The following is a 10,889-nucleotide window of genomic DNA, read 5'->3' on the forward strand; positions in this document are numbered from 1 at the left end:
CCAAAGAGGATGATAAGGCACTTTCGAAATTTCTACAGTCGGCCGAAGATTACGTTTCCGCCGAGGTCTTCCATCGTGGTAGCAGACGACTCTCGAGATCGTTCAAGCGAGAAGAGCGGGGTGAGGAGGATGTTCTGTCCAGTGTTCTCCGCTCGACCGGCGATTACGTCTCGAGCGAGGTGTTCCATCGCGGAAGCAGAAGATTGTCAAGGTCGTCCAGGAGGGAATCCGTTTCCCTCGGCAGTCCCGCTCTGTGGGGCGGTTTCAAGAGCATGCACTTCAGCCTGCCTTGGTTCTCGTTCAAGGTCACTGAGAAGAGCACGGAGCGCGGCGGAGAATGCGAGGAGAAGATCGATCCCGAAATCGAGCGTGACAATCGAAGATTATCATTTGTACCGACGATTCTCTATCAGGGTATCACGAACCGGATCGGGATCGATTTCACGAGGCTGATGGTTTACGCGTTCGTACCTTGTACTTCGATTATCCTTCTGTACATGTATAATCATCGTTATCTAACGAATATCTGATGACGTTTACGACATGTTTCGATGCTAATATAAGTAAGCAGACTCAGTTTTGAATTCATTTAGGAATTCATTTCGCGACAGTTTGTTAATTCAAATCGATACAGTCTAACCCGTGATTGTATTTTGATCTAAATAGATATATCGCTTGTCCCAAAATGATTCTAACTGACCTCAGATTATTGTTATATATATATACCTACATTTGTTCGAGAAACTTTTACAGATATCATCGTGGACCTCTTTCACACCCGTATAAAAATGTCTCGTAAATAATGTACCCCTGAGTTTCCGTATAATCGTACGTTTTGTTTTTTGTTACTAGAATAAGTGTTACCGGAGTGAATCCACTGTAGAATAATCGGAATGCAAAGGCAGCTAATGTGACCAATTCAATACACAAACGAAAATGTGATTAACTTTTGCCTTTAGCGATTCCTCAATTGTGTGAAATATGTTAATATAATTAATTAAATGTTGAAATGAGTTATTCGTACTTGGATTTCTTTATATGTATCGATATACCTATCAGCCGTTCTTCTTACATGACAAAAAGAAGTTTGAAATCTTTCGTTTTGTTATGTATACGCACTGTAAATATCGTATTATTTATTTTTTATCGCTATCCTAATTATTTAATATTTATTACTGATTTTTATGTTTATTACCTTTCTTTCTGTGTGTGATCCATATTATAAAACCCTATATACAATTAAATTATATATTACTATATCATTATATTATACCTAAGTGCCACTTCGATATAGTATACTTTAAATACAAGGCATCTAGTTTCGTTTATTTAATAAGGTAAGTACATATTCGGTATTGTATTTTTCCAAAGGTATTTTTATAAAAATGGTCATAATTCTTGAATATCTACAATTGTCAACAGGTCAACAGGTTGAATTTACTGAATACAGCCATTTATTTCTGAAAGTAATGTCGAAAAAGAGATTGTTTTATTATTTAAAATAATAATATTTTTTAAAAGACTACTGCACGACATTAGCATACAGATAACATTTTCTAGAAAGTAAAATTATTCCCGATATCTTTTAGATTTACGAATCTTTAGAAATTTGCTCTCTTTTTCTCTCTATTTTTTACAAGTTACAAATTACTACAATTTATAAAGTAGCTTCCGACTTGTATGTGTGTTACATTTCGTTTTGCTGTAAACAATAATTTCTTGTTGCTCAGATAAAAATTCTGAAATAAAAATTCTCGTCTAAAAATCTCTTCTAAACGTCTTAAACATTTAAATAATATCCTAAAAGTTTAAATAATATCCGAAAAGTCGCGAATTTTGCAAATATTTGGAGAACTAAGAAACTTTTGTCATCCAGAGACGAAATTCCTTACGTGCTTGTCAAATATATTTTTACAATCTTTCAATCTTTCTCACGATTTAGACGACTCCAGCTGCGACACCGGAGCTCGCATGCAGGCCAGAGCAAGAGGGAAAATCTGATTCACGTCCCGTATCAAAGGCAGAAGGGGAAAAGAGAGACAACGAGGTCGACGAGATCAAGGCGGAAGAAAGACCAAGGGTCAAGGAGGAGGATCATCGTCCCGAATCTTGCGAGGCAAGATCAACGCAGGACGAGCAAATAGCGACCGAGGAGGATTCGAGCGTCTCCACGACAGATCCGGCGGCGGCAAAAGCCAATAACGAGAAGATCAAGCAACTGGTATCTACGGAGATCAGCCTCGAGCAACAATTGGAGACGGTGCAACGACAGTTGCTCGCTCTGAAGCAGCTACCGAGCGAGATCGAGAATCACTTGAGGATCGTGTCCGACCAACTGCACAAGATCATGGAACTTAGCGGCGTGCAGCGGTTCGTTGGCAACGGAAACGGTGGCCGCCGCGGGTCGTCAGGTGACCGAGATTCGTAATCGTGTTCAAAATAGCCCGAGCGGACCTTGACGATTATTCTCTAGGCATATTTTCGAGTCCCGTCGCTATGCGACTTCGGTTCTGAGTGGATGCCAGTTTTCGCGTCTGTATTAAATTAAACAATGAGATTCGCGCATTCTACTAAATTAAAATTAAACAAATATATTTTCTCAAACGAAAGTTTTCTCTCGGTACTTCACACATCTTCCTTTCAGGAAAATTTTCAAGTTATTTCATATTCCGATTAATTTTAATGTATAAAAATATAGTCCAGCTTAGAATCATTAAAATTTTTGCTTTTTAATAACGCGCTTTAATTTTGACACGTTATTCAGAAGAGAACATCGCGCCACGGCGGGAGGACGAGGAGGAGCTGAAGGAACAGGAGGATACTGACGAGGAGGACGAGGAATTTACGGAGACTTACGATTACATCGAGGAGATTGCGTGTTTGGAACGAAAGACGTCATCAAGGTCAACGCCGCAAGTGATCGAGCCTAGTGATGACGAAGGGGAAATGGAGGAAGAGGAAGCGGAGACGAAAGAACTGGACGGTACGATTTCCGTGAAGAGCGTGGACGAGGAAGGAAATCGAGTGAAGAAATTCATCGTCTCTTATGAAACTAAGCTTCTGAAATCGCCCAGTCCGGCACCATCGCACGGTAATTATTTCATACTTATGTATTGGCTATGTGGAATTTTGCGAAAACACTGTAACTGAACGACGCAATGTAACTCTATCGCCAAATTCCGCGATGTTAAAATATTTGACGTATTACGCTTGAGTTAGATATGAGACAATGTTGTAAGATACAATGCTACATTATAGGAAGTTTCGAACCAGATCCTAAACTGTCGCCAAAAGACCAAGTTATACAGGAACTGCAGGTACCCCGATAAACAGAATGATTCGTGTTCTCCACCTAGGTTGAAATGACAATTGTACTGTTCTCCCTTTTTATCACTCGTGCTTAAACATCGCAGACTTGTCAAATGTTAATGAAAGCCCGTCCCGTTTCGAGACAAGTTAATTACGTGAATGCACGATGAATCGAATTATATGCATTTTTCACGATTGATATCCCTATTTTGTGAACTTATCGTTTCTACATTACTTCTTTGCTATACATCGATTTCTACATTGATATCGAAAGAGTTTATATGTGAGTCCGAATTTCGTAAGTTTCGTTTTCTTTTTCACGCGACTGATGCATGGTGAACGTATCCGAATCCGAACGAAACGATTAACTTGTCGCATTTCGACTTTCAGCAAAGGGTGCACAAGAAAGGCAGAAAATACTCGCAGGAGCTGTGGCCCCAGGCTAAGCAACTCGAACTTACGCAAGGCCGCAGATGGAGATGCCCGAATGACTTCTTCAACGACGAGATTATAGCGGAAGTGTTGTCCTCCCAAGCGGAGGTCATACGCGGTAGAGCGATGGGGTAAGAGTAGTTTTACGACTCTGATAAAGATTTTCCGAGATCAATTAAAGTTGTACCACAAGACGGAAGCAACTCCGAGAGGTATTCACGATTGTTCCGATCCCAATGAAAGGTTTTAAATCGATCGATTGTACAGAGTGAACTTCAAGAAGTATGAGAAGACGAATTTACCAAACTATGATTACCTGATGAAATCAAGTGTTTATAAGATGATTCATAGAATGGAGCGAGAACCGAAAAGGGGCATCCCCGCCAGACCCGCTAAAGTCAATGCGGCGGAAGATATAATCGAAAGAGTTGTAAGCCTCTCTTTGTCATATTTCACGGCTGTCGATATAAATCGCTTAGACTGAATGGAGGTGATGATAATTAATTGTGAAATCGTGACAACCGATATGTTTCTTAAGCGATCGTAATTCGTAAATGTGTTTACGGGAATATTTTAATGAATTCGCTGGTAGCAAATACTGCCAATTAATCATTGTCATCCCAATATAATTGTGATAGATCCCATAAATATTAAACCTTATCTGATTTCAAATTAACTAAAATTAAACGGATAATACCATCTCTCTGAGTAAATAACTCCAAATAAAATGCAAAATAACTCAATCGAATTAAACTTCTGTAGGTAACTTAACGGGATTACTATCGTTTCGATATGAACCGAGGGAGAAAAAGGAAAATCTAATTTCTTAATATATTTTCAGAAATCACCGGCGTTGAGTGTTGCAGACGACAGGAGCGCCCGAAGCGTCAGCCACTAATGCAGCGATCATATTAGACGATCAGAATGTAATATCATACTTTGTACGCGAAAATTGTGTGTTTCAAGGACGTGTTAAATCTATATATCTGAAAAATTGGAAAGGAGACCGCTAGAAATGACTAGAAATGTAATTATCTCGCCTGTTGATCGCATCTGAAGAATGTTATCGTACATCATCGAGATACAATGTGGTTGTAATAATTCTAAGCACGTGTGCGTGTGTGTGTGTGCGCGTATGTTCGTATTTAAATCGCCTCGAGAAAGATTTTCCCCGCCGGCACACACCAGAGAGGTCAAACCTTTTTCTGTAAATTTACACGCGCGTTCGAATCAATTAATTCAGTAAATATGTAAATGCGTCAAATTTTTCAAGTACGGTGAATGTTTAATTAATTTGCGCAAACGCAGCTACCTTGTTACTGTACACTTTTCTATAATTGTAAACTGCAAAATCAAGGAACCTTACATCCTGCCGGAATAATCAAGCATTACGCCCTCCACAACGTATGGCATTAATTTTTTTACCAACAATACGTATTCCTACATATAACACCGTTATATGCATATGTATGTATATGAATCGCTACATGTTCAGTAATCAGGTGTGACTAACAGGTGCGCAGTGGTGTCTGGTAATTAATTAATTTTCAAGGAAAGTGATTTAGAAAGCGAAATACGTGAAAGTGGCGTGCGTCCATTTCACTTTATATTGACACTTGCGTCCGCGTCCACTCGCTAATAAGGACATTAAGTTATTAGTGGAAGCTGAGGGATCCATTTGCCTACGCCTGCTTGTTATGCGCGTACCGGGAACCGATAATATCGCCGTTACTTTCCGCTGGTTTCTCGAAGCGGTCGCCCTGTGCACCGCTACGCCCCACGTGGTACCCGTCCTTCCCACGTGGGGTACAGCGTGTACGCGCGGGACCATCATTTCGCTCAACGCGGATCAACCGCGGCGATCGCCGGATCTTCGTAGCACACGATGATCGAAGTCGACCCAGAAAGGCAAGTTTCCGAGTAAATGACCACGATTGTCCGCTCGCTCGGAAATCCCGCGCGGCCGGTCCCGCGGATGAGTCGCGGAGCACACTTTCTCCTTTCCGGGGTTTCCGAGGTCCCTGTTATCCGCGTCTCGCGTATGCGTACACGACCAGCTGACATGAGTCACGTCTGCCTTCTTGGCCGATGAACCTCTTTTCAGTTTTCTCCTTCCCTTCTTCTCTCTCTCTCTTTCTGTTTCTCTCTCTCTCCTCTCCTCTCCTTTCTGACTCTCTGTCCTCCTCTCGCTCTTGCTTGTTTAGGGTCCTCGATCGTGACGTCGGCCCCGAGCAATTTATGTAAAGCATTCTAGGCATGATTCACGAACTAGTTCGCGCCCTCGTGACCGCCACCGGCGCAGAATGCAGTTGCCGTTGAGTGCGGGTGCGTCCATCAAGGTGTCCCGTCTGCGATTTTTCGAACTCGCGCGTTTAACGTTGATACGTTACATATCGATTTTTAAGAAGATGCGTTTTATTTCAGCTGTTGTATTTAAACGTAATAAGTACTGCTTGCTTTCTCGTGTCTATTACATTATATATTATATCTAAGATAAAAGAAAATGGTAAATTAAAGTGAAAAATACCAACCATAATGTCAGAGATACTTAAGAATTTTAGCAAAGTTGGAACCTAACATTTTAATAGAATTTGACGCTAATAACAATTTTTTATTATTGGAAGAGAAACTGCACTGATATATAAAACAACGTCGATTGAACTGACTTTTAGTTCTTCCATGTATAGATTTTACACTATTAATAATTTTATTTTATATATAATGTTGTTACGTTATCAATTCTGACTTTTACGAAGATGCTAAAAAACGAAGTTACTTTGCTTAAGCATAACTGGAAAATTGGAATGGTCACTGTCAGACCAAAGACATCCTAGAAATGAATATTTATTTGAGTTTTAATGAGAATGTGTACTCAAAGCAGTTAAATATTTTTGGCGAAAAGCTCGCAATATAATTTTCCTGCGTGCCTCATGTGAAGGAATTCTCATATAATCGTTTTATACGGAGAAATAAAGGGGACAGGACATTTCTCCAGCATAATTCATGCGCGTTTTCGCTGCCACGGCGCGCAATTTCGATAAATTCACATCTGATTGCTGAGAGACTTAATGACATGGGAAGTATGTGACGGCGCGCTAGGATTTATTTAACGAGTTTTCGTTCGTGACCTCCTACGCGACCTATCGATGACGATGACTTAGGTCCATCCCGTTCTTCTCATACATCGGAAGAACATTTTCGAGATTCAGATAAAGGAGATTCCGATATGCTCATGCGTTTAAAAAAATTACATTCCTTCTTACACGTTAATATGCATTTTAGTACATATATCTACGCTAAAATTTATATATAAAAATCATCTTTTCTTAAAAAACAAAAGAACAAGTTAAAAAGAAAATGGTAACGACGAGAAGATGATTGAAAAAAAAATAAAAACTTTCTCTTTTCTTTATACCTTATCTAAACAGCTTCTAAAGTAACTTAAAATTAAAATTTTTAATTCACAATTATTTATACGTTAAATCTCTGTGAGTAAAGTAAGATAAAATTCTTTGTGCGATAGACAAAAATATTGAAAAATTCTTCTTTCAACAGTTATTAACCGTTTGTCAAAATTCGATGCCCCGTCATTTCTCTTGCTTGAAAATAATTTCGACTACGTCGAACAAAGCCAGACAGAGTGGCGTAATTAGCAGCGGAGAAGAACGGAAGAGACGCTAAACGCGTGCGCGCTCTTCTTGTCACGGTCATCGAGATGGTCAACTCGACATTCCCGATCTTGTCTCCTCCTTTTCCTTCGATCTGGTCCTCCTCTTTCCGTCCTGGCATTATATCTTATTACCTGCACTTTCTTGCCCTTGACTCCCACCGCCGCGGTATAAGGAGCACCTTGCATGATGCACCGGATGCATCGACATCCGTGGACACACTCGGCCGTTTAAGAGGATCGTACCGGGAATTTTGTAACGAGTAATAATAAATGACAATGTACTATTTCAATATAATTAATTGAGAGAACGCTCGGTTTTCTTCTCCGCCCACTACCTCGGTTCTTTATTTAGGACGTCGCTCGATCGCATGCCGTCGCAGACTATTATTCCGCGACCTTATTTCAGAATCTGATTGTCTTCGCTTCGTAACTTTGCGACGAAGGCGGTCGTCGCGCGAAGAATTCGCATAGGTCGAATATTAAGAAAGATTCCAGGGAAAATAGTTGGCACCGTAAGGAGGAATGATTGACTTCTGTTTCGTTCCCCGTTCTCAAGGCATTGCGTTTATTTTACCCGAATGATTTTATCTCAATTCAAATATACCGTTTTCTTCCGAGAGATTCGAATTAAAAAATGAAACTGTCCCAGGAAAATCCAGGCGCTGGTTTCGAAATTGATCGAAACTCAATGTACACTTTTGACGAAATTCAGCTATTCATTTTCGCGGTACTGTCCGAGGAGGATTCCTGCCAGAATACAATAAATTTGTCTCTTTTCCTCTCTCTATCCCCGCCATCCAGCTGCCTTCTACCCGGCCGCGCATTTCCCTCCTTCCTCCCGCTATCTCCCTCCTGCTGTTCCTTCCCTTTCCTTCCGCGCTCTCGCACTCCTCCTCTTCGTTCCGAATCGCGTGGCGAGGAGGCCCCGCTGCCCGACTGACCGTCCTCGGCGCCTCTTATACCTTTACTCCGGTTTGCGCGTTCTTCAGGGAACGTACGTGCCCGTTCCACGTTCCACTCGAGAGAGCGCGATACACATACCCCCCTTTTATAGAGTACGTATACACAAACGGCCCAACAAACGGACGTTGCCGACCCCGATTGTCAGTGGTGCATCGCGATACCTCCAAGGTAGCTGGAGCCGAGCTAAGGGCTCTCGTTCGCCAGCAGCCGCCGCAGTTTTCTCGAGATCGTTCGCCGTTCGTTCGCACGACCGTTTACTTCGACATACGATCGGCAGTTCGGGCAAGACAGTGATATGGCACAACTGATCAGTGTCAAGCTGTCTAGGTTCGACGGATCCCCCTGGGGCTTCCGTCTGCAAGGCGGCAAGGATTTCGGCACGCCGCTCGTCGTGCAGAAGGTGAGTCAATCTGGATCGTCTATTTTAGACCCTTTACTTTACGTCGGGATCATACGTCACCTACGATATTTATTTCCAAGAATTTTATCAACTGGTACGATAGGACTGGTGTAATAGCAGCGATAACGTAGGGCTCTCTCACGAGTCTCTTTCGTAATACATATATTTCTCCCGTTGTATATTAACGTGGCGCTATTTGTGAGACATTTCGAATTGCTCGTTTATTATATCACTGTATGAAATATTGTATTATATAAAATGTAGATTTTAACAAATAATCTGTGTATTGTGATAGGTGTAGCTCAAATACGTTAAATAACACTGTGCGCAAAAATGTACACAACATTGCGATAGAGGGATTGAAAAGATACACTTTTCCGCAAATCTCTGCTGACGAATACGTTTTCCGTTTTATTCGCGGCATTGCTTACGTCTTTATTTCTTTTTTATCGCGCGTTTACTACATATAGGGTTTTTTGAATGTCGTTGAATCGTCATGAATATCTCGAAAGAAATATCGCGAGTTTAATTTTTTGGGGAGGGATTTTGAAGGAGCGTTTTCAAGAAGCCACTCGAGCTGGATCTCAAGTTGACTGAGGCAGAAGCAGTAGTACAAATATTTCTTGCAGCAGTTTATATATAGCGATGTTTTATATGGCTATTTTCATCGGCTCTTCCTTGTCGTTCGTCCGACGTTTCTCGATAGTCGAACATTTCGGCGGTAGAGAGGATCGGCCTCGATATCACGAAGCTGCCTACGATTGTAAAATTAAGAGAAACCATATGCTTGTACGCGCTCGCTTCTAAACGACGTTCCCTCTCGCTTGCATCTTTCCTTCGCTCGTCGCTCGCGAGCTATCAATTGCCACGACTCGGGCGGAATAGGATTTTCATTGAACGCAAAGATCGATCAACGTTCCCGCCTGACAATTGGACGCATCGCGAGTCATCGCAGCGTTTCCACCATAGCTTAATCGTCGCATACGCGACGAGTAAACATCTCTTGAGACGTCAACATATTTTCCAGTGGTCAAATGTCACTTATTAGATTGTTTATTATAATTCAAACAAATTTATTGTATTATATACGTAATCTTCGGATTCGATCATGACGCAACTGTGCGATACCTTCCGTCGTATCTGCTTGGTTAGCAGTTTTTGTTACATCCTAACTTTATGACGTAAACTCGTTCCGCGGCGTGTGAATGAACATTTACGAATCTCCGGTACGCGGAAGCGGATAACGATAATGAACTCCGAGAGCATGAGCGAGACGAAAGTGAAACGCAAACGGGATCCCTCGCGACTCGGAAATGAAATCTGTATCAAAGGCCGAAGTTGACACTCGACAGGCAGATAGCACGTGTCGTAATGCGAGTCCCTCGTGCTCACTGTACGGTCTAAAGAAAATCAATCACCACGGAAATTGGGATATCGAGATCGTTCGTTAGCCTCCCCGTTTCACGCGACGAGGCACGTCTCAAGTAATTCCTAGGGGATGCGATTAAAAATCAGAATATTCCTTCAAGTTTTATCCGGCTCGAAATAAACTTTAGAAAATCGTTGCAAATCGTAACAGTTGATTTAATCGTTGCCACACGCCCGAGTCGAAATTTTGATACCATTTTGATACTTTTAAGGATAAATTGCATCTACTTAGCTAATCTATACACCTTTCATAGACCAGCAATAACCTACTTTGATGACATTATATTCTTTTACTCCACCCTTGAATCTTTAATTCTAAACATTTAATTTAACTCCTACTTAAAAGGACCTACTTTAATGTTAAATTGGCAAAAGTAGGAATTTCCGACACTACCAGTTTTAAAGTAGGAGTAAATTTTGTACTTGCAGTTCAACCTCTTTAACTGTCTTTGGTCCTACTATTTAATAGAATTTCAACATAGGGCCAAAATTTCGACTCGGGCGGATTATCGTTATTCTCCTCTAACCGTTTTAAACCCGGTTTCACCAACGTCGCTTAACTTTAAGCTTAGTTTAATTCGTTCTTTGTCTCTTTCCAACTGTCACTTTAGAAAGAGACAAACATGAATTAAACTAAGATTAAAGTTAAGCGACGTGTGGTGAAACCGGGCCTTAGGTTCGGCTGCA

General features: G+C 41.2%; 2 protein-coding genes across 6 annotated transcripts in view; both read left to right on the forward strand.

Moving 5' to 3' along the window:
* Nucleotides 1-5,144, forward strand: part of LOC105564866 (neurofilament medium polypeptide) — a 15,337-nt gene extending 10,193 nt beyond the window's left edge. Inside the window, exons 7-12 of one of the 5 annotated variants that reach the window (XM_012017599.1) lie at nt 1,943-2,411; nt 2,765-3,091; nt 3,259-3,317; nt 3,700-3,872; nt 4,009-4,171; nt 4,583-5,144. In XM_012017599.1, coding sequence (XP_011872989.1) covers nt 1,943-2,411; nt 2,765-3,091; nt 3,259-3,317; nt 3,700-3,872; nt 4,009-4,171; nt 4,583-4,639 — 1,248 coding nt within the window. In that variant the 3' untranslated portion in view covers nt 4,640-5,144. Of the gene's footprint in view, nt 1,024-1,942; nt 2,412-2,764; nt 3,092-3,258; nt 3,318-3,699; nt 3,873-3,984; nt 4,172-4,582 lie in introns of those variants that run through there. The other 4 variants (XM_012017600.1, XM_012017601.1, XM_012017602.1 and 1 more) reach the window with 4 other exon arrangements.
* A 3,179-nt stretch (nt 5,145-8,323) lies between these two features.
* LOC105564872 overlaps nt 8,324-10,889 on the forward strand; it is a 37,667-nt gene continuing 35,101 nt past the window's right edge. Inside the window, exon 1 of the mRNA XM_012017609.1 lies at nt 8,324-8,774. Within this exon, the coding sequence (XP_011872999.1) occupies nt 8,670-8,774 (105 nt within the window). The 5' untranslated portion in view covers nt 8,324-8,669. The remainder of the gene's footprint in view (nt 8,775-10,889) is intronic.

This window comes from Vollenhovia emeryi, unplaced genomic scaffold, assembly GCF_000949405.1.
Source record: "Vollenhovia emeryi isolate VEMERY1.0 unplaced genomic scaffold, V.emery_V1.0 DF939159.1, whole genome shotgun sequence".
In the NCBI taxonomy this organism is placed as follows: domain Eukaryota; kingdom Metazoa; phylum Arthropoda; class Insecta; order Hymenoptera; family Formicidae; genus Vollenhovia; species Vollenhovia emeryi.